At 40.3% G+C, this 23,227-nt stretch overlaps 2 protein-coding genes and 2 non-coding genes across 4 annotated transcripts; 2 read left to right on the top strand and 2 right to left on the bottom strand.

The window, feature by feature from the left end:
- The first annotated feature begins 3,538 nt into the window (after nucleotides 1-3,538).
- On the top strand, nucleotides 3,539-14,314 carry LOC104422377 (6-phosphofructo-2-kinase/fructose-2,6-bisphosphatase). The gene is given in 24 exon segments (XM_010034692.3): nucleotides 3,539-3,738; nucleotides 3,915-3,978; nucleotides 4,351-4,646; nucleotides 5,218-5,436; nucleotides 5,765-5,834; nucleotides 5,837-5,973; nucleotides 6,054-6,149; nucleotides 6,689-6,787; nucleotides 6,873-6,902; nucleotides 7,355-7,408; nucleotides 8,302-8,355; nucleotides 8,457-8,534; nucleotides 9,820-9,911; nucleotides 9,989-10,046; nucleotides 10,141-10,215; nucleotides 11,002-11,049; nucleotides 11,575-11,672; nucleotides 12,552-12,627; nucleotides 13,033-13,095; nucleotides 13,185-13,276; nucleotides 13,393-13,461; nucleotides 13,587-13,650; nucleotides 13,731-13,796; nucleotides 14,231-14,314. Coding segments are annotated over 24 exon segments (2,250 nt in total). The 5' UTR covers nucleotides 3,539-3,564; the 3' UTR covers nucleotides 14,309-14,314.
- A 1,977-nt stretch (nucleotides 14,315-16,291) lies between these two features.
- On the top strand, nucleotides 16,292-17,712 carry LOC104423826 (RING-H2 finger protein ATL63). The gene is made up of 2 exons (XM_039303405.1): nucleotides 16,292-16,405; nucleotides 16,525-17,712. The coding sequence occupies exon 2, from the start codon at nucleotides 16,534-16,536 to the stop codon at nucleotides 17,398-17,400; it is 867 nt and encodes a 288-aa protein (XP_039159339.1). The 5' UTR covers nucleotides 16,292-16,405; nucleotides 16,525-16,533; the 3' UTR covers nucleotides 17,401-17,712.
- Nucleotides 17,713-19,646: 1,934 nt separating this feature from the next.
- TRNAI-UAU lies at nucleotides 19,647-19,720 on the bottom strand. The gene has a single exon. It is a non-coding gene; the product is annotated as a tRNA-Ile (tRNA).
- Nucleotides 19,721-22,662: 2,942 nt separating this feature from the next.
- On the bottom strand, nucleotides 22,663-22,736 carry TRNAV-CAC. The gene has a single exon. It is a non-coding gene; the product is annotated as a tRNA-Val (tRNA).
- Nucleotides 22,737-23,227: the final 491 nt, after the last annotated feature.

Here is a 23,227-nt window from a genome sequence, read left to right on the forward strand (position 1 = left end):
GGGAAAATGATTTCCTCTTTTCGAAAGAGGAAATTATTTTTCACAATCTGATGGGGAGATTTTCCATTAACCGGAAAACATTTTTTTGATCATCTATTTTCCGCCGTCCGAACACTGGAAATTTCGGAAAATATTTTTTCGGAAGTTGTTTTCTGCAAAACAAACGGACCCTAAATCCATGTCAATTCTGGGCTTTGAAGAGCATGGTGATTTTGTTGAGCATGCTCGATAGAATGTCATGTTTTGAATTTGTCGAATCAGGATGATTTTACTTTTTTTGTAGAGACAACATCACAACACCATCCATGCTAATAAAATTTCGAAAAATTAGTGTCAAAATCTATTGGTAATAAAATTTTGATTAGCAACTTGTCGTTTCAGGATGATTAACACGTTGTTAAGTTAACAACACTATCTTAGAAATATCAACAGTTGCTGGACTGTTGTAAATTATCGATAATTTAAATAGTTTATCAACATTTATTTATGTAACCTAACAATACGTTCAAATTATTATTTTTGGGATGAGAACAGTGAGAATGCCATGATTTTTGTACAACGTTCATTTGGGTGCTATAACTTTTTTTTTTTGGCTCACTTAAGTGTCAAGTAAAATCGTTTATGTGAATAGCAAACAAATCATCATATATGGTTTTTTTTTACTTAACTTTCCATTTCGATGTGGAATTTCAAATATAAATGGAAGTTCAGCGTGGAGAAACGACGTCTTTCCATGCAACCTGCTGTCTCTCTCTTTTAACGGAAACCACGTCGTTTTTATTCATATATCTTCCTGAAAGGACGATGATGTCTCACTTGCCCTTGTCTTCCTCGTGTTCGTCTCTGTATCGCAAATTAGGGGTTCAATCTCTCTCTCTCTCATCGCAAATTTGGGCTTTGATCTTCTTCAACACTCGTCTTCGAAGCAAATCAAGCGGGATGTGCAGGGTTGAGGCGAGAGGGAGCGACTGATCTGGAAGATCCTACGGAAGAAAGTTGGGCTGGTCCGATCTGGTCGCTTACCTTCAATAGCCGTGGAGGTCGCCGGAGCTGCCGACTACGTTTGACGTTGCAGATCTGGGCAGCGGGCGTCGGGAAGAAGCCGAAAGATTGCTGAAGTGACACCGGTGATGGTCTGAAGCGAGAAGAACAGGAAGCGATGCCATTTGTCCCGATTCCTTCAACTTGCGACTTTGTTTAGTATCTCAAATGATAACTGCTGCTTGTCGCTGGCACGCCACGTCAAATGATTCAATTTTTTTTTTTTAATGCCACGTTAGATTTTCCGATGAGACAAATCACCGACAATACTTTAGTGATTGATTTTTTAAATTTATGATATTTAAGTGAGGGAAAAAAATACAACATTAAAATGAGTATCGTACAAAAGTTATGACACTACGCTGATCTTATCCCATTTTCTTTTTATAAAAATTACCAACTCTTATTTGAGTTCACTTACTAATTTACCAAAAGTTTATTAATTGAACCTAACAATGTTTTAAAATTAATAATTTTTATAAAAATTACCAACTTTATTTGAGTCCACTAACTAATATTTATTTGATTGTTTTGTGATTACCAATTATTTACCAACTTTTATTTGATAAAGCTACCAACGTGTTATTGATTTAGGTCCGTTACTAGCTTTTCATAGGTTAGCTTTACTAAATCTCATTTGGATGAGTTACCAACATTTATTTAATTTTTTTCAAAGGTGAATGATTCTATATTTTGTATAAGTTCTATATGAAAATATAATCTAAAACTTATTAGAAAAGTTTATCAGTTTTGTTAGAGGTTTTAGAAATTTATCCTGTTAGGTTTCAAGGTCTGCCTAAATTCCACAAATATTATTAATTGAATGACCACCATTTAAAACTTTTAATGACCACATTTTGTCTCTATAATTTCTTTGATCATAAAGAGATATGGAAAATATGAATATTAATAAAATAAAAATCTTAATAAATAAAATGGAAGCTTAGATAAGTGCTTTTTGATTGGACATTCATCATAAAATGATATTGAATATCGCAAGATCACTTGAAGACATGAACCAAAAAAAATATTAAAACTTATTCTAGGTTCTAAATTACAGGTTACGAGTTTCAAGTTCCAGGTTTTGGATTTTTAATTAGAGGAACCTAGAAGCTAGAACCTACTTGTTAAAATAGATTCATCATTTTGAAACCCGAAACCTTTTACATACCATTGAAACTAAAACTTACATGTTCTCACTTTGGTTTGATTATCAAGTTCTAGGTTTTACCATAGAACCATGTTCACCCCAAGAAATTACCGATGATTGAATTGAAAGTTATTTGTAGAGTTTACTAACGCGTTCAATTTACTAAATTCTTACAAGAAATTACCAACTCTTATTTAAATCCTTTTATTAATGTTTATTTGATTCCTTGAAATTATTGGCACTTCCAATACTTTACCAACATTTATTTGTTAAATTTTTCAATTTTAGTTACTCTCATAAGAAATTACCAACTCTGAGTCACTACCAATGTTTATTTAATTATTTCGATTATCAACTATTCAATAATTTACTAATAATTATTTGCCCAGCTTATCGAGTTATTTAATGTACTAACCATTCTAGGAAATTACCAATTATCATTTGAGTCCATGTACCAATATTTATTAGAAAATATTGCTGGCATGGGAATCTATGTCAATTTGCATAATTTTCAAACATACAGACTTTCAATTAATAAAAATGACATAGATAGTCAATAAATTTTGATTGAATGTACAATATAATTTAAAATTTTTAATTTATTCAATGAAACTTGAACTTTAACCTAATATGTAATGTTGTTTCCAAAATTTCAATTTCAATATATCTTTAATTTAGTCATTGAGTTATCCTTAAACTTGAATTAACATAAGGACAATTTTGAACATGTACTAAAAATCCATAAATTATATTGAATTTATTAAGGATGGGATTAAATAAATTAAAAATTTATGGATTATAATATCATTAATCAAAATTTAAAGATTATTTATTATAAAATTTTTTTTAAAGATTATTGTGTCATTATCCATGTGCATTCGTGCCAATCCATGCATAGTAGTTGGGATAAAAAGGTTGGCCACCGCTCGTGGCCTTGGTCGGTCCCCCCCCTTAAGAGAATAAAAAAAAAAACAAGCATTTTCGCAAACACTTGGAAGGAGTGGGAGTGGGAGTGGGAGAGAGAGAGATACGAGGAGGTTCGCTCGCTCTCTCGATTCTTATCGCGCATGACAAGGCGCACGCGCAACGCAGACAACACGACGAAGGGCGCGCGCCAACTCCCTTTCGCTTCTCTCCATCGCACGTTCCCTTCCTCCCCCGATCTATCCACTCCCTCCTCCTCCTCCGCAACCCGACACGAGCCGCAAGCACCGAATCCGCACCCCCCTTCACCTTTCGCCCTTTCGCCTGGCTCGTTCCGCGCGCGTATAAAGAACTTGCAGGGCGGGGGGGAGGAGGAGGGGAGAGGCTTATCCAGAACGCGGTGGGCGCGCGCGCGCGCGGGGGTGTTCGTTCCGGGGGCTCGTTCCGCAATGGGGACGGGGTCGTCGAGGGGCGCGGACGGCGGGTCGCACGGGGGCGAGGAGCGGGAGGACCAGCAGCTCTACGTCTCGCTCAAGATGGAGAGGTACAAGCTCAAGGGCGAGCTCATCCCCCACGTCTACGGCTCCGTCCCTCTCGTCGGCTCCTGGGATTCTTCCAAAGCCGTAACCTTCTCGCTTCGTCCCCCACTCCTCCCTCGGCTTTTCCCTCCTCCTTCTTTTTCTCTTCTTTTCTTGATTTGGTGTTGCGATTGATTGCTGGAGCGCGGAGTGGCGCGGGCATTCCTCTGTTTTTCATGGGTTTTGCTTTTTTTCTTTCCTTTCTTTGGGATAATCTCCAGCTGAAGATGGAGCGTGAATCGACTTCAACTTGGGAGCTGAGTTTCGTGGTTCCTCCCAATCACGGTATCTTTGTATATTCATGTTCTGGTTTCGTTTTCCCTAACTTCGTTTTCGAGTAAAGAAACTGAGGGTGCGGTTTATTTTTCTATTGCACAATGCAAGTTGCGCCGGCTTTTGGTTTGGCGACACCTTCTTTTGAACATAACAAAGGCTCATAAATAGGAAAAGGTGTCTCGGTTCAAAGTCAGTCAGCATCTAGACTGGTTGGTTTTAGTTCTCAGTGCTTCTTTTCCTCAAATGGGAAGTTTGACTACCTTTTAAAATTGTGATTTTAAGTCGTAAAAGGGGCTAACTTTGTCAGCTTAGGTGCTTACAGAGGAGAGCATTGATTTTCACATTTCCTATTATGATTTTTGCATTTCATCCTAATAATAGAGACCCTGGATTTCAAGTTCCTTTTGAAGCCAAAATACAGCAGTGCGCCTGTTATAGTTGAAGAAGGTCCAAACCGGCTCCTCACCGGGGGTCATTTACAAGGGGACACGAGGCTCGCGATTTTCAGGCTTAGTGCTGATGAGGTTCTTGAATACCCTGTTTTCATTAAAGCCGATCGGGTATCTCCATTTGACCTTGCTGCCAGTTGGAGAGCCTATCAGGAGAATCTCCAGCCTTCAACTGTTCGTGGGATCCCGGATGTTAGTATTAACTCAGTGCCTGAGATGGGTATCGAGGTATGCACGCCTCGAACTATATTTCACTGATTTTTGACAACATAACTTGACCTTTCTTTTCGCCTATCTGGATTTCCTGTGAATTAATTACATCAAGATGGGATGACCTGTGGATATTTGTTCCATATTCCTAGATAGTAATCTGATAATACCTTCATCTGATTCTGTTCACATGAAATTTTGCTAGCCTGCATATCACAATGGGTGATTAAATTTGGAAATTGCTAAATTATTGAACTGCACACCTTTGTTTCGGATGCGTTGTTGGTAGCTGCATGAGAGGGTAATCTATGATAGAAATGTTATTATATGTAATTATCCTCATGTCCATGCTTTTACCTATGATGGTTGAAAACCTAATGATAGGATCACTGATCTCTTGTCCTGTCCATAATACCTAGCAGTATCCAACTAGTTTTGGGGTGTTGTTGTCCTCAAGATTTGCCACATCAGGGGATATTTCCACCTTGTGAAAAAACATATTAGGGTAGATTTTCAACTGTGCTAGTTTTGATTCTTGTTGGAATCATCTAAGTTTATCTTTTCTCCGCTCTTTATTTTTTTTCTCCAGAATGGATCTGCAGTTAGTTTGGAGCTTGATCTTGAACATTATGTTATCCCAGCTCCATCAACTTCCACACACTCTGGTTTGGTTTATGCTGCCAACATGACAGAAACTCCAAGATCTCTAACCCGTTCTGGTGTTTTTTCTAATTCTGATGGTTCAGTCAATCCTTCACATTCCATCAAGGATAGTGGTGTTTCTGTTGATCGGCCTGCACCTATAAAGGTTCATCTCCTGACTTATCTTGTGTCCTCATGGCTGGAAACTTGTTACTCCAATGTATAATTTGATTCCTTGTCTTAATTGTATGAAACTATTTGATCTACCACTTTGATAATTATATGTTTATCGAGCGTATGTTGGCAACGTTAGTTCTCATTGTGTTTGCCGCAAATCTATTTGCATGAGCATGGATCAATTAGTTGGCTGTACTTTTTGACATCGCAATGAACCCATGTGCAGTTACTCTGTCTGTGTAGTGACTGCTTTAGTAGAATTACACTTGTAAAACTCCTGCTCCTTTAGTTCTTATTTTCTACTTTGATTTTGCTAGGAGATGGAGATAGTTGTCCCAGATCCAGCTAAGGTGTATTCTGGTTCTGGCATGGTTGAATCAAAGTCCGTGGAACTTTTTCTCCTTTCCAAAAGCAGGATAGTCATCGGGGACTCTTTGTAGATCGAGGAGTTGGATCTCCCAGATTAGTCAAATCAGCAAGTTCATCTACCTTCAGTTTTGATCTTAAATTGAATCCAGAGACCAAGGTTTTTTCAGATTGATATCTTGATTATCATATCATGAGTTTTTTCTGGTGGAATTTCTCAAGTTGTCTCCTATCATTTAGAATCCAATGCCGGCGGCTGCTGGAGCTGTGGCTGCTGCAGCCGTAGCTGATCAGATGCTTGGGCCAAAGGAAGATAGACATTTAGCAATTGTCCTGGTAATTTCTTTTGAAAAGAATTATTTACATCACTGATTGATGTGATTGCACCATCCACATGTTTATATGGTTGGTGGGGATAATGGCTGAATGCTGTGTTTTTTAATTTCCCTGATAGACTCTAAAATGGCTTCAAACCACTCATCTAATTACAGTCCTTTTAATTTGTGTCTTCTACTTAGTACTGGTTTTGAATTTTATAAATGGGAGAGTTATGGTTTGCCCCTAAAGTTTTATGTCAGATTCACGTTGCCCTCTTGAGATTAAATTTTTGTCAGTTTTGTCACCTTGAGTTTATATTACTGCTTCACTTTGCCTCATTATTCTAATTATGGTTGCTTTTTCAATCAGAGGTTTATTGTCTCCTCATGTGACTCGTTTTTTATTTTCATAGATATGCATTTTTACCAAAACTCACCAGTTTGGCCAAAAGTAATCTTCATAAGTTGTAGAAGATTCTGTCTACTTTGCAAATTCTCTGTGAAGTAGCATGGAAGCTTTTTGATGAAAAGGAATCTTATGAGTTCTTAATTCTTCAGGTTGGCTTGCCTGCTCGAGGTAAGACTTTTACTGCAGCAAAACTTACTCGATATCTTCGTTGGTTGGGCCATGATACCAAGCACTTCAATGTTGGAAAGGTATAACTTACTGTTACAACTGTTTATTTAATGGTCCCAGTTCTCTAACTTTCATGAATTGCTCCTTTTATTGTCATTTTCACAGTATCGGCGCCTCAAGCATGGAGTTAATCAAGTAAGCTTCGATTTATTGTGCATGTTTGCTTTAGTCTTGGTCTTATTCAATGATGATTCTTCCTATTACTCTGCAAATTGCTTTTGCTGCTGACAATGACCTGAATAAACATATGCACTAGGTTATCTGATCCCTCTTTGCCTATATATCTTCTTTAGTTTGTGGCTCATCATATGCTCAGTTTAGATGTCAGGTAGCAGTTTATGCCCTTTTTATCTTAATAGTGTTTGGTGGCATATGGCACTCAGAAGGTCTTTCTTATAATTTGCATTCTGTAAAAGCTGAACATGGCCATTGTGAAAAGATATGACTGGCTCTTGCTAATTGGATGGCACATAAAGTATAACTAGTTACTTCAGAAGCTGGTCCTGTTGATCAGATTGAAATTTTTCTGGTCATGTTGTGCATCGGGGGTCTAACAGCTCGATTGTATTATATGTTTCTTCCTGCAGTCTGCAGATTTCTTTCGAGGTGACAATGAAGAAGGTGTAGAGGCACGCAATGAGGTGATTGTCTGCACTAGAATTGTATTTGACAAGTAATTAGTAATTTGCTGTTCCAGACATTGTTGAACAATTTGAGGTAATGATGCCTTGTCCAAAGTTGAGTTTTAGTAGTTGAAAAGCTCCAAGCATGGTCACATCAGCCTTGAATGTGCAACCTGCACTGTCCACTGCCACTGGACTTGTTTGGGTTCTGTGATAGCGGGACAGTGCAGTTTGCAGAGTCACCTGCTCGGTCACTACTTAGGCGCTTGTGGTTAATGCAGCACATGAATTGTTTATGACCTTGAGTTCAAAGAAGCTGACTCCCTAGTGGATTCTATTCGGTATTGGTGCTCCTTATAACAATTTAGTTTAAAAATCAAGAACTCATGTTCCCTTTTCATGTCCAAAAACTTGCTGTGGTGGCAGATAAACCTCCCCCGGTAGTAGCAAAGTGGTAAATAATGTCATGCATCCTCATACTTGAGAGTCAATGGAAAAGGAAAAGCAGGTGGGGGAAGCAATAAAAGAAGATTAAATTGCTGTGAGTTGACACCATTGACTGTGTGGAGCCAATTACCATTTAACACTACGAATGTGTGTTGCAGTAAATATCAAATTCCGTCTTTGAATTTGAAATACTGTGAATTCTAACCAGTGACCTGGTGTAACTGCTGTGTGAATACTTATTCTCGGTTATAAACAACCGTTGCCCAATGTGAAGCTGTATGGTTTGAATTGGTCTATAAGGATGCAGGGAGTGAAGATGTTCCTTTTCCTTTTCTCTTCTTTGTCCTCCATCATGCTGACTTTGTTGTTCTAACTTATGGGAGACATCTACTGTGAAACTAGATTTTGGAGGCCAGTAATGTCAACAAATTTTCTTACTTTCTGTCCTGACATACACGTACTAGGTGGCAGCCTTGGCAATGGAAGATATGATATCATGGATGCAGGAAGGAGGTCAGGTCAGTCCATCTGGATCAGATCTTGCAGAACCCACTTTGATTTATTCTTCTTCTTCTTTTTTATCTTCTTCCTGATTTTGCCATTTGTTATTTAATCTCAGGTAGGGATATTTGATGCAACAAACAGTACCAGGAGAAGGAGAAATTTGCTGATGAAAATGGCTGAAGGCAACTGCAAGGTACAAGGCCCATATTCTGGCAGATACATAAGAATTTTCCACTATGTAAATTTGTACAGTGAATGAATCTTGTTCACCGGAAGAGGACAATATTGATGTTAGGTGCCCAGAATTTGTACTTTGATATAAATGTCCATCATAAGTTTACAAATCTAATGCATGCCTCCATTAAAAATGGGATGCCAGACTTGACTAACAAAATTCACTTTTATGTCACTAAGAAGAGAGGATAAAGAGGCTAAACTTGATCTATCTTTCTGGCTTAGCCGAAGCTGTTTAGCTCTGAATCATAGCTTATCCTCTTCCTAATACTTAGATCATGGTTAAGCAACCCCATGAGTGGGAGATATAGGATTCCAACTGCGGGCTTTGAAGACCCAATTGAATTCATCCATCCCCAAGTCAAACTGGTGCTTGCTGTTGCACCAGGGGGCTTTTATCCTTTGATAAAAAAGAGGGGAATTGATACTTTTATAACCATTTTCTCACTCCTTGGGCGCTTCTAATTTTGATAAAGCTACCCAAAATCAGTTGGCAATGTGGAGCAATTGGGCATAAATTGACATCGACGTCCTGCCGGATTGATTGCTCAAGACCTTTGGTCTCTAAATCCTGGAAAAGCAGAAGGCTGGCTAGTTGTTTGCCCTTGGAATTCCTCCTTGTCAATTTCAACCCTCTGCCAAAGATTGGCTGTGTCGATGTCGATACACCAACTCCAACAAGAGTTGGCCCTTTTCTAGGAGCAGCTTCTAGAAAAGAAGAGTAAAAATGGATTACACAAAAAAAAAAAAAAAAACCTATTTGTATTTATTAGAGACAGACCTTCTATTAGTGATTTATGCCTGGTGTCCATATGGGTTCTGGAGTTAGGTTGGTTCTTAGGTGGGAGACTCAGACAGATTGGGATGCATAATCTTCCCATGAGATGATGTGAACCAACTTTTTTACTTGCTGCATCATTATTATTGTGTTTCCACTTTTGAATCTCTCTCTCAAAATGCTTGAGTTTATATACAGATTCAGATCCTTGAAGAAAGACTTCAAACAAGGATCAGTGACTTACAGACTTCTCTCCCTTTAAAAAGAAGGGGGTGAGAAGAAACGAATGGTTTTTATACTGTATTGGTACAAAGGCACTTGGCTTCTAGTACAATGATGACACTATTAGAAACATATACTTATGAGTTTTTTTGCTTGTTCATTCAGTTTGAATGTCCTTGCCATGATGTTGTTAAAGACTGATCTGATCGCTAATTTTTTATGTCTCATTACTTCTTTCTGGCAGATTATTTTTCTGGAAACAATATGCAATGACCAGAGCATTATTGAACGGAATATACGTCTTAAAATTCAACAGAGTCCTGACTATTCTGAAGAGTATGTATGCTTTCTGGAGCTACTGCCATTTCAAATGTAAAAGAACTTCTGGACTTACCACTGGCATCCTTTTGCAGACCAGATTATGAAACCGGATTACGTGACTTCAAAAATCGATTAGCCAATTATGAAAAAGTAGCTTCTCTATTGTCTAGCAGTTGCTACTGGTCAGATTCGTTATGATGAATTTATGATGATTAATAATCTGCGGTGATGCAAATATCACCAGGTTTATGAACCAGTGGAGGAGGGATCTTATATCAAGATGATTGACATGGTTGGTGGACATGGTGGAATAATACAAGTAAGATAGTCTAACTCTCCATTCTTCTGAAATTCAAAGATGCAGTTAGTTACAAGTTTATATTAGTCTAATATGTCGGTGCTTCTGTTTTATCCATGCTGTGGCTTGGTTGCTTATCCTGTGATTGGAAGTAGACAAATGCTTAGATAGACGGCTTTTTCTGTGTGGTTTTTCTGATACATGGCTGAGCACTGGCAATTCAAACAAGCAAGTTATACAGGCAGAGATCACCAATAGGTGGTTTTATATTTCCAAAAATGAGAAACCTTGATAGTTTCTTGAGCTTGGAAATGGAATGCAATCTTACATACCATCAAAAAAGTTTCTAATATCATCATGGATATTTGAAGATCGATCCTCTAATGTCGATGCTCTTGGCTAATTCTAGTGGATGGGTTTGGCTGGTTGGCTGGCTGGATGCTTGTTAAGTTGTACCTCTGACAACTATAATTAGCTTTTTGTCAAGCGATTTTGTTGGGTTTCTTCTTTTTATTTTTATTTTATTTTTTCCTTGGGTGGGGGTGGTTGTTTGAGCGGAGAAGGGGAACAGCTGGTTGCAGCTGCTGCTGGAAGTGAAGAGGCACATATATCTATCTGCAGTATGTGTGTGGGACCATATTATTAGCTCCTGTTGTTTGTTTGTAAAAATCAATTGCTCCTTTAACAGATTCAAAATTGTTGGTTTACGTGGAATCATAGTTAGGTAATCTTGCAGAAAAGCCATTTGTTCTGTGGTTATGATCATTTTGACTTGGGTAATTGAAAGTATGTTTGTCTTTGACTCAGGTGAACAATATCAGTGGCTATCTGCCTGGACGGATTGTTTTCTTCTTGGTATGTATTCGTATGACATCTGTGCTGCTTTTGTTTCTGCCTCTTCACAACATATCATGCCAGCAAGTGGTTGGTTTTGTGGTTGCTATAGTTCTCATCATAGAGTATCTGCACACATTGTTTGAAGTTTGAAGAGCAAAAGTAGATTAATAACGTGACTATTTTGTTTGTGTCTGGGATAATTGTTTGCTGTCTGAAACTTATTTTGAGACTGATTGTATAAGTGGAATTCCAGCATCAAAAACCAAGATCATTTGATCCTGCATTTGCCCCCAAGTTTCTGGGGCCTCTCTTTTTTCAAGGAACTGTGCTCTATATGCACATTGATGATTAAGCAATGTACATCAGTGTGAAGATATGTAAGCAATTCTTCATGTTGAGTATTCCTGCTTAACATCATAACATCTTACAGTTAAAAATAAAGAAATTATGTTATACTGATATCTGTGCATCTCTTTGTCCCCACTAGTGTCTTTCTTAGAGGATGGTTGTGCTGATGAGAAAGTTCTTAAATTGATATTGCAGGTCAATACACATCTCACGCCCCGCCCTATCCTACTAACCAGGCATGGGGAGAGTTTGGATAATGTGAGAGGCAGAATAGGTGGTGATACTGTCATAAGGTATGTTTTGCTAGTGATCATGACAGTTCATTTTGGTTAGCTAATTCTGGATGAAGTTATTTTGTTACTTCCAGAAGGTTGAAGCAGGTTGGAGATATATGGTTTGCATTTTTGTTAGCCTGTCATGGACCTTTTCTTGTCACTTGTCATTCATCCTGACTGAATGATCTGTTTTCTTCACTTTTATTCTGCTTGGGAAAGCCTTTTAAGAACGGAAGAACTAGTTCTTATAATGTTGTCTAATGTGACTGAGAAACAACAGTAATGCCAATAACTTTATCTGCTTATATGCATTAATTCTCGTGGCAACACATATGCTGTTCTAGTTCCACAATCTTTTATAAAGATGAGATCCCTTGCACCATTTTTAACTTCCGGTCACAATCCATTGCCAAATAACCTAGAGATTCCAGCCAAAAGCAGAAGGAAAATACCAGATTTCATCTACCACTTTGGTGGATAAGCAGACCAGCATGGAAGGGACCATGGCTTAGATGATTGCTTGATCAAAATCATAGTATGAGATGCTCTCCAAATAATTAATGATACCTTAATGGGTGCTTTGACATTGCATTGTTATTTCCAAGAATGTCATTGCTGTCGTCACTCTTAAGAAAATGATTCTGTTTAGATGCTGCTTGCATTGTTGTAATGGTGAGTCAATAAACCACTTGCTAGAATATCTTGTTTGTGTCTGGCTGATTACTTTCGTCGTACCATAAGTGTCAGTATCATCTGAGTCATTTGTGGGTTTTGTCCCATGATGAAGTCCATACTACATTGTTCTATTACCTTTATCTTTTAGCATGCGATTGCTGATGATTAATTGATCATTTGGTTACACTTTTCAAAGCATAATACTTCTAGTTTATGTGGCAGTGACGCTGGGGAACTCTATGCAAAGAAACTTGCTAACTTCGTCGAGAAGCGACTGAAGTCTGAAAGAGCAGCTTCTGTAAGCTTCAGTGACATTCATAATAAGTGTTCCATCTTGCACAATCTATATCAATCTAAATTTTTAGGTTAAACATTTGATCTCCCCAAAGAATCTAAATGATGATGGACGCACATCATCATTGAATTCCTTTATTTGGTCTAAAAGGAAAAGTTAGCTTGCGAATGAGGTCTCATGTAAATTTGTTTGACACCAAAACTGATGGGCACTGCCAATCCTGTCACTGGCTATAACATTGGCTTTCCTCTATCCTTTGTTCATACTTCAGTGAATAGAGTCAAATTACTAACTTGGTTGTACTTTAAAAGAAGTTCAATATTTCAAGGTCATCCTTTAATTTGTATACTTTTTTGGGGTGTATATGTTGGTTGCTTATGTGATCTTATTCTATACTCTTTGGACCAGATATGGACAAGCACTTTGCAGAGAACTATCCTGACTGCTAGTCCAATTGTTGGGTTCCCCAAGGTTTGTGAATTTTTGTGCTCAGTCCGCTATGCTTTCTTCATTCTTTGTCAAGGTTTCTGATTACTGATGGAAGTTCTCTGCTACTGCAGATACAGTGGCGTGCGCTAGACGAAATAAATGCTGGAGTATGTGATGGGATGACATATGAAGACATAAAGAAAAATATGCCTGAGGAATATGAGTATGTTGCATTTTCATATTCCCGCTCATGTACTTCATTCTCTCTTCTTGTTGGTGGAATCCTTTACGAGACGATATACATAATACAGAATCTTATGTCCTTTTGCTACAATACAGGGCACGTAAGAAAGACAAGCTGAGATATAGATATCCCCGCGGAGAATCTTATCTGGATGTCATACAAAGGTTTACAGTCTATGAACTTGTCTAATCATGGAATCATTGAATATTTGAAGTTATATTGGGTCTTCGATGCATCATCTGGGCACAAAAGTAACTCTTCCTCTTGCGGATACAAATAATTTTTGCAGGCTAGAACCGGTGATCATTGAGCTTGAAAGACAGAGAGGACCCGTTGTAGTCATCTCTCATCAGGTTATACTTTATGTCGCTGAAGTTGAGATTTCTTGCTTGCCAAGTGGTGGTCAGAAGATAATTCATTGCTTTATTTGCAGGCTGTGTTGAGGGCATTATATGCTTATTTTGCTGACAGGCCTCTGCAAGAAATCCCACATATTGAGGTAATGCTAATTTTCTTGGAAGCTAATTCCACCTTTGGTGGCATGCCAACAATTTGGGACGCGACATGTGTTCTAATGCAGGGATCGATACGTGATGGTTTCTTAAAATGAAAGGAATTATGCATCTGTAAGGTTAATTGCCAAAACTATTCCAAGAGAGACTTTGCTAAATGCTCTTGCGATTCAGTTTAAAATAGATTTTTGGTAAAGGTGGGAAGTGTAACATCAATTGAAGCAGTTGGTTTATGCTCATGGATTTTTTGGTGGATCTTTTGGTAATCGGTTTCGGTGTTTAATTGAATCAGTAAGTTCTTAGCTTAGGCCACGTAAAGCGTTCATTTCAGTAAATTCTTTGCTTAGGCCACGTAAAGTGTTCATTTCATTGTATTCTTCGCACAACTCCTCAGTAATAGCATCGTCGATTCTTTCTTCAGGTGCCGCTCCACACAATTATAGAGATACAAATGGGAGTCTCTGGGGTCCAGGAGAAGAGATACAAGCTGATGGACTAGTTAGGTCAGGTCACTTGTTCTTTTTGGCTAGTTTCTGTAACCATGATGATACTGAGGAAATTTTTCATTTCCAATTATTCTCGAGCCGATTCATCAACAAGATGTAACTCTTGCATAAGTGCATTGTTAAGAATTGAAATCAATGCCTTTAATGTAAAAGCAACGAATTACGTGTAACCCTGGATGCAAATCCATCACGGGTGATTTCACATTGAATAAATTGAATAAGATCAGCTACTGCCTTTGCGAAATCCATTCAAATTCAACACTCTTTTAAACTTCATCCAGGGCAATTGAATTTCTCGATCACTCGGAAGAGATTTATGTACCAATCCTTGTGGACTGAATGGCGTGTTGTCGCGTCATGACATTGAGTGCTGTTGCGACATGGAGTGCCGTGGCTGCAACTCTACTGGGTTAAAATAGCGCTTGTTATCTCCGCCTGTGTTTAAACTCACAAGCATGCATGATGAGATGATCCTTTGATGTTCAGTAAGAAAAAAAGTGCCATGGTATCTGTCTGAAGAGGGGGGGAATCACAACCGAGTGGGAGAGGCAAGGCAGGCAGAGAAAAAAAAAAGGACAGGACTCTATTGGTGGAAGTGCCCTGATCCGATTCCTGAAAGCCTGAAATGGTCAGCTCAAGAGATGGGGGTGATCACGAGATCTCCACTCCACCTGTCCTACAAGATCACATCGTGTCGCATGGCATACAAAGTTTTTCAAAGCCTGAAGGCACACAGCACAAGAGGTGGTACGCCCTGCTGTCGAGGAGTCAGAAGAAAAGGTGAAACGGACGAAAAGTCTTTTAGGTCTCTGGCTAGATTCACATGGGACCCCTGAAGTGAAAAGAAAGCTTGACTCCCCTGAGCTTTTTGGGTTGCTTGCCGCTCTTGCCATGGCATATTCTCGCCCTCCTTGACCACGCTCACGAGGCGATTTTTACCATGGTTTGAAATTGCAAAGGTAGTTTACTCCAAAGATTTGAATTTCGAGAAATTCTAGATGCGCATTTTCATCGATTGGAAGTCATGTGGACGATTTAAATGGAGATTTATTTGAATCTCATGTTTTATGTAGTTGGCATGTGCAACACAAAATTTGCTCTGATCAGATTTCATTCAACCTTACAGAATAAAGCACTGGCTGCATCCATCCAACCCTGTCCTTACCTTCAACTATCGCTCGAAACCGAGCTTCGAGCGTGCTTCGAGGCTAGGAACACGCGTGTAGCACGTGTCGTCGGATCCGGAAGACTTGCACACCTAAAGTCTAATAATAGATATTATGCCGTGCTATCACGTTCCCATCGACTTACCTACAACAATTGGTAAGATTAAAAAAACACGACCGTCCAATCCTCAATGACACGAACTTTGCATAAAGGTCAGAATTGCTGAATCAGAGGATGAACTCAGAGACGATGCACCCTAATTATAATATGGTTGGGGTTCGAGTGTTCTTTTTGGCCTCGGGATCCTTTACCTGCAACACCACCAAAACATTAAACAAAGCCGCGTGCCTCCTTGTTTTCTTGCCGTCGCCTTCACGCCCTTATTTTCCTCTCTTTCTCGGGCGTCTTGGACGATGGAGTCTCTCTTTTGACTTCTCAAGTCCGCACAATCATGCAACCCATCAAATCTCGAGCCTCCCTTTGCCGCCGATTGCACCGTTTCCTGTTCCCCAGATGGCATAACATGACCCAAATAATAACATCTCAATTGCGGGCTACGTTCTTTAAGAATTGAGCATATCTTCAATGGCGATACTGTTTGTCATCCCTAGTAGTTGCATAATCAATGTATCAAGCCCTTCTCTGGTGCAAACGCCGGTCGATGTCGATATAGTGACAAACCAGATTCATTTGCTGTCAATGTCATTGGGTAATGCCAGAAGTGCACTTAGTTCGGTATTGCGAAATCGACTAACAAAACCGCCTGGAATAGGATCCTTATATAAGAATTGAAGTCAATCGTATCGCTTCATTACATAAATTGATTTGGTGAATGGGTTGGGATGTCCTCGGTAATTCTCGAAGTTGATTTCGAGGGTTAGAAAGAGGTCCAACGGGCAAGGCGACACCAACTTCATTTTCACGTAAATGTTCTCTCTCTCTCTCTTGCTAGTCAATAGTATTCGTGGAAGATTCCAACGCTGTCTCCTTTTTAGTCCTCCTCCTCTTCATTCATCGTTCATCTCTCTCTCTCTCTCTCTAGCTGAAGAGCATGGTAAGCCTATCGAGCCCATCCCCACCCGACGCGCCGGCGACGGCGAGCCGGAGCCCGAGCCGGAGCCACCTCATGGACGCCGTCTTCTCCTACGACGGCAACGTCATGCTCGCCGCCATCGTCTGCCTCCTCCTCGTCATCCTCTTCGTCCTCCTCCTCCACTTCTACGCCCGGTGCTTCCTCTCCTCGTCCTCCTTCCCCCGCCGCCCCCGCCGCCGCCTCCGCCCTCCTCCTTCCTCCGCCGCCCTCGCCGCTCGCCTCCAGACGCTCGCCCGCGACGCCGCCCTCCTCTCGCCGTCCCGGGGCCTCGACCCCTCCACCATCTCGTCCATCCCTCTCTTCGTCGCGGGGCCCGAGGGCGGGGAAAAGGACGAGGAATGCGTCGTCTGCCTGGGCGGCTTCGAGGAGAACGACGTCGGCCGGAGGCTGCCGGGCTGCGGGCACGGCTTCCACGTGGACTGCATCGACACGTGGCTCCGCTCCCGCGCGAGTTGCCCCATCTGCCGAGAGCCAGTCGTCGCCGACGCTCGCAGGGAGACGGAGAACAAGAACAAGCTCGCGGTGGCGGCAGAGGATGCCGATCCGGCCGGCGCCGCGCAAGAGAGCAGGGACGCAACGGTTCAAGAAGAGACGGGCTCGGGCTCGACGGAGGTTGCGATCGACATTGCCCACGACGGCGGCGGCGACGACGGCGACGACGACGACGCGGGCAGCCCGTCGTCGTCGTCGTCGACCCGGACGCAGCAACCGGCGACGACCCTCGGGGATTCGCTGAAGAGAATGCTGAGCAGGAACAGAGCAGAAAACAAGATTCATCCGTCGTCAGCATCGTCCAACGGACCGGAATCAAACGCTTCATGTTAACGTCTCATTCAGAAAAAAAAGATGTCACGATTCCACCGATCCGACCACGCTTTCTTGCTCGACTCCTCTCGAGGCCGGATCCAACTGTCGTTACATGTTCGTTCGGGTTTGACTTGGTAGTCCGTGGAAAGCCGAGGTTTAGGAGAGAGGTTGGGTGAGTTTCTTGAATTAATTTCGAAGAGGAATCCGAAAAACCCACGACCCGGAAAAGGCCAAGGAATCATGAAGTCATACGTTAGGAGTGTAATCATTTCTCGATTTGGAGTAAATTAAAGGTGCGGTTGAACGGAAGCACCGTATACGATTCGCTTTTGCATGTATTTGGGCGACGAAAGTCAATTTTGTCTCTATCAATGGCGGCCGCTGTTGGTACGACTCTCATGTGCTAGCCTGGTTCTTGCGGAAGGACAAGAGCGCCCTGACGAAATTTTGTACATCTTTTTTTATTGCTTTTCTTTGAGTCTTTTGGGGCGTAATTCCAGGCTTTGGGGTCAATGTTTTGCTGACGGACAGAGGGGAAAAAGGGCAGGTAGAGTGGGGGACGGAGATAGTTGCCTCCATCTCCCATTTATTCCTCTCTGCCACGCCTCATTCAATGCATTATCTTGCGGTACATGACTGTTCTCGTTAGACTTTCGGGCCGACTTAGGCCTTGCCTAAGACAAATGCGCCCTTGCTTCTTCCTGCCTGATGGAGTTTCGTCTTTTCTGGGGGGGTCAAAGATTAGGGGGAATTTACCAACAGGTTGGAGTGAATGGTGGGGTTGCGTTTGAAGGTCTTTTTAGCCGAATGCCGATTGGTTCGGGGGTTCGAACGCGTATGACCACGCGACGCGACACTTGCGTGATCGATCGAACAAACCGTGGTTTGATGAGCTCCTATGTGGACTTTGTCGGTCCGACGATAGCTCTACTTTGAAAGCACCGGTGTGATTTCTCTGAGTGCGATAATTCACCTAAAATATGATGCGTATTTGGGACGAGCAAACCAAATGTTGGATAAAAGAGATGTCGTCGTACATTAATTTTATATCTTTTTGGGGGTACTGGGGAAATTGGCAACCATTAATCACCATCGACTATGGCATTCCCTGTCCCAACCGTATCGAGCGATCGTGAAGTCACACACCATGACGCCTGGAGTGACAACAATGATGGAGGTGAGCAGACCAGATCGAATCGAATCATAGTTTTTCTATGGGTAGTAATGCTTGTCTCAGTTTCCAGGGTGGTGATGTTCTACTAAATATTGGACATGTTACCACAGTGATTGCTTTGGGTACACCACGGCTTTGTTTATTTCATGAAACTGAATAATTTTAAAAAATCTTTTAAAAAAATTGTTAATATTGCTTAAGAAAGGAATTAATGAAAAATATTTTCATCTTTCATGAAAAAAATTTAGATAAAAATTATTATCGATAATGAAAATATTTTTCATTGACTAATTTTAAGTTATCATTTTAGGAAAATAGTTTTCAAAATTTATTTTTACAAAAGAAACAATTTTCTATCGGTTTGGTGCTTATGTTAAAAACTGATACCAAACTGCCAACATCATATGGAAATCCAAAAATCTAAAAGGAAACATAAAATGAAGGATTTAATGTGATTTATAATAAAATCGAACTGCCTAACACACTAGGATTAAGGTCGATTTCAGGATACCTAATGATTTGGCTTGGTTCGGCAAAAATGCCAAACCATTTTCATTACTTACTTTTGTTTCAATTCGGTTCTACCTCGAAACGAACCAAAGTGCACTGTGCTCGCCCCTAAACAATGAGGCTAAACAACCCGGCAGCCCTTAATCCCCGAAGGAAATGGCCTGAATGCCGTCAAACTGCAACGGCAGTGCCGGCCGACGCCGTCACAATTCGACCAAAAGAAAAAAAGAAAAAAACGGAGGGAACGAAGGGCACCCTTCTGATGGGTCAGCCGCGATGGACCCCTGACATGGGGCGGCGAAAAGCTCTACTAGTTTAACGCCGCCCTCCTGCTTTCCACGGTCGGTTGGGGTGGGGGTGGGGGAGGACTTCCAAGTGATCGAAATGCGGACGAAAAATCACGTGGCGGGCAAATAATAGTTTCAGGTCAGCACACCGTCTTCTATGCTCACAGTCTTAGGGAGAGAGGTTTCACTTCAGTTGACGGCGGAGCTCGGATTGGACCGACGGAAGCTCCGTCGACAATGACTTCCCCCAAAAAGAGAAAGGGAGAAAAAGAAAGAGGGATGATGAAAAGGGTTGGTCCCGGCGGGGCTCGAACCCGCGACCTTCGGCTCATAAGACCAACGCTCTAACCAACTGAGCTACGGGACCATTTGTGACTGCATTTGCATATTTATTAATGGATAATTGTTCATTCGCAACAAAATATTTTCTTTGTGCGGCGGTAAAAAAAAAATACGCTTTTTTGGAGAGATATACTATTTCACCAATCGAGTCACAGGTATCTAACATATTCATACCTAACATCTTGGTCTCGCTCTCTCCCCCCAAATTATAGAACACCGTACTTTGGTCAGGAGTCCATTCCAGTTCCAGCTTCTTCCTCTTTGATTCATGAACGGACATGGGAATGCCTACAAGGCGAGGCACGGTACGGTTTGCACAGCCACCTCTCCAGTAGGTAGCTGAACCCTTTATGTTCATGTCCTATATTATCCGAGACAAAAATATAAAGCTTATCAAGAAGAGCTCGTTTCGACATCCAACTCCCCTTCAAGTATAGAAATAGGGTGCGTGCTCAACCCATCGTGACCCACAAAATGCTTTCTTGCTTGAGAAAAATCAAAAAAGGAGGAAATTTCAGTTCAAGTTTCAACCACTAAGGTGTTTGAATCAGCTATACATGTTGATAAGAAGTTTGATAACCGTGTTGGTTATATTGTGTAAAACACATTACTGGACGAGTCGTGTTCATGTTGGAATAGTTTGAGGGCGTTTATTACATATGTTATGTTCGAGTTAGCTATATTCATGTTATATCCTGATGTCGACACGGCACGACACGAATTGTCCGCCTTACTTGCGTCGCTTCCTGCACAGTCCAATGACACTATTACTGATGTCCTCGACATTGGAATGCATTTGACCTGAATTGGTAGACTTACTCAGGGCAATAACCGTTTCTTCAAAAACGGCTTGAGAGACCTGTGATCACGTGTAGTTCGTACATGTATAGTCCTGTGGCGCAATGGCTGAGCAAGGGATTAGACTAGGTGAGGTATTTGCATAGACAAAATTATGAAATTGAAGGAAGAATTTCCATTAGCTACTCCGTCCAGTTTCGCAAAACACCCCTAAATTTGACAACCGTGTATCAATTATCTCCTTTTGCTAATCGAACGGTGATGAAAGTGGTCCGTCGCGGCACATGTGCATCTCACATGCTTAATTTCAGTCCGATCGAGAGCATTTTTGTCAAATTACAAAAAAGAAATTGCTTAAAAATTAAAATAAAAGATAGAGAGGGAGAGAGAGAGAGAGGCAGAGGAGGAGGCGAAGGCTCATGTACATCCGATGTTATTAACGTCACACCGATCCCTACCCCCATCATTTTTTCTTCTAGTTAGGCCTGTTAAATGGATGAGTTGGGTCACGTCGAAAATTATCCGATTCAAATTGACACATTTAACTCGTATAGCCATTTTTATGTAATACAATTATTTTAATAATCCAAACTCGACCTGACCAAAACTTGACCCAACTCATATTACTAAAACACATCCATATACATACCAAAACATTTAACCTACTTTAAGCTCTTCATAAGAATGTGTTATCTAAATAGATTTTTTTTTTAAAAATCCAATTAGCTAAATAAAATATGTTAGTAAATAAAAGGAAAAACATTAAAAAAAAAAAACCTAAAGATTGAAATGCACATGAGGAACCAAAAAAGCACACATGTTTACATGTTTGGTGACAAAATATACCATAAAATTATCCAAATGTCCTAAATCTATTGTACTTATGTTAGTTCTGGCCAAAATTTTTTAATTTTGTTAATTTAATTCTAATATTTTGACGATTTACCAATTTAGCTATTCTGGCTAGTTTTAATCGAAAATCACTAGAGCGTGTGTCAATTATTTTATGTGGCACAACTGGTGTCGACCATTTATGTTGATGTAGATAATTTTTATAATTTTTATTTTAAATTTCCAAATCCTTTTATATATTTTATTTTTTTCCACTTTTTTTCTTTCTTTCTTTTTATATTTCTTTTTTCTTCCAAGTTTGATGAAGGTCGTTATCAATCTTGTTGGTCACAAGAGAGGGCTCGCCGACCCTTGCCAACTTGCCAACCACAAGCAAGGGCTGATGACCATTGTTGGCCATTGCGAGGACCATGAAGCCCTTGCCGACCATGAGGGAGGGTCGGGCCCTCGCCTAGATTTAGTGAGGGTCGCAAAGCCTTAACTCAGTAGTTGTTTGGGCAAAGGCCATGACCCTCACCGGATTTCGTGGTAAAAAAAAAAGAAAATAAAGAAAGAAAAAGGAAAAAGAATAAAAAGAAAGTTTTAAAATGTCAGAAGATTTTAAAAAATAAAAATTATTAAAATTGTCCAGACTGTTATGAAATACATGAATGGATAGAATATATGAATGGATATTCATTATATTCATCTTATCCAATGTACTTATTATGATACATTTGTATCAAATGTTCTAAGTACATCTCCCTATACAATGAACATTCGTCTCCCTTATCTTGTATATGTATCATTCGATACATTGATATTAATGATAAGTACATTATTGTTCTCCTATAAATAGGAGTTTAGTTTTGATGTACAATATACAATCACACAGAAACACGACAGTGACAGTGAGATACTAGAAATAAAGCTCTCTCATTTTGATACTATCTCTAGTGTTCACTTGCTTTCTCTTCTTTAATCTCTTCTCTATTATATTCGCAACGCGATATTTTACAACACAGACATATCCAACTCCAGCTTGAGTACTTTGCGCATTATGGAACGGCGAAGAAGTTCTCTATTTTTCACATGGGCTTAAAATGAATAAATTCTCAACCTATTTAAGACTTATTAAATTGCTGGGCACTTATTTCTCGGGCCCATTTAAGCCTGTTTTTAAAACTGAAAAGACAATCCATATCTGACTACCATCAAACACCTGCCCAGGATTAAAAGAAAAGTGAGAGAGAGCTGGTAACGGTGACCCTTTCTAAAAAACCATTGGACTAATTTTGGACCCACATTGACATCCAATTGCCCTGACAAACCTTCAAATGTCTGAGCCCGGGTTCGAACCGGGGACCTCTAGTGTGTGAGACTAGCGTGATAACCGACTACACCACCCAGACAGGATGTGATGACTTTTGCTCAAATTAAATATCATATAATCATGTAGTAATCGGACTGCAAACCAATTGCAAGAGGTGGTCTGAATTCTTACCTTTCCTCTTGTTTTGGTTGGGTGAGGCTCATCTTTTTACTTGTTTCTGGATTGCAAGTGATGACGCTGAATTTCGATTGCCATTTTAGATTGTCAAAGCACTAACGATAGTGGGAAGGCGTATGGGGCAGATGATGTATAAAAGGTGTAGTCGGTGATCATGCTAATCTCGCACGGTATCTCTTGATGAAGTAAAAATGGGGGTTGATGTGCTTTTGCTTGAAATTCAAAAATCACTTTGTCGTTTTTTTTTTTTTTTTTTTTGTGGGTTCAAAAGAGTCCAATTGCTTATTAAAAAGGTTCGTCATTACTAGCTCTTTTTCTCTCTCTTTTTTTTTTTTTTTTTTTTTCAGAAGTAGAGGTGGCAAATGGGTCTAGAACCCATATTTGATTGTGCAG

Source organism: Eucalyptus grandis, chromosome 10, assembly GCF_016545825.1.
Source record: "Eucalyptus grandis isolate ANBG69807.140 chromosome 10, ASM1654582v1, whole genome shotgun sequence".
NCBI lineage: Eukaryota > Viridiplantae > Streptophyta > Magnoliopsida > Myrtales > Myrtaceae > Eucalyptus > Eucalyptus grandis.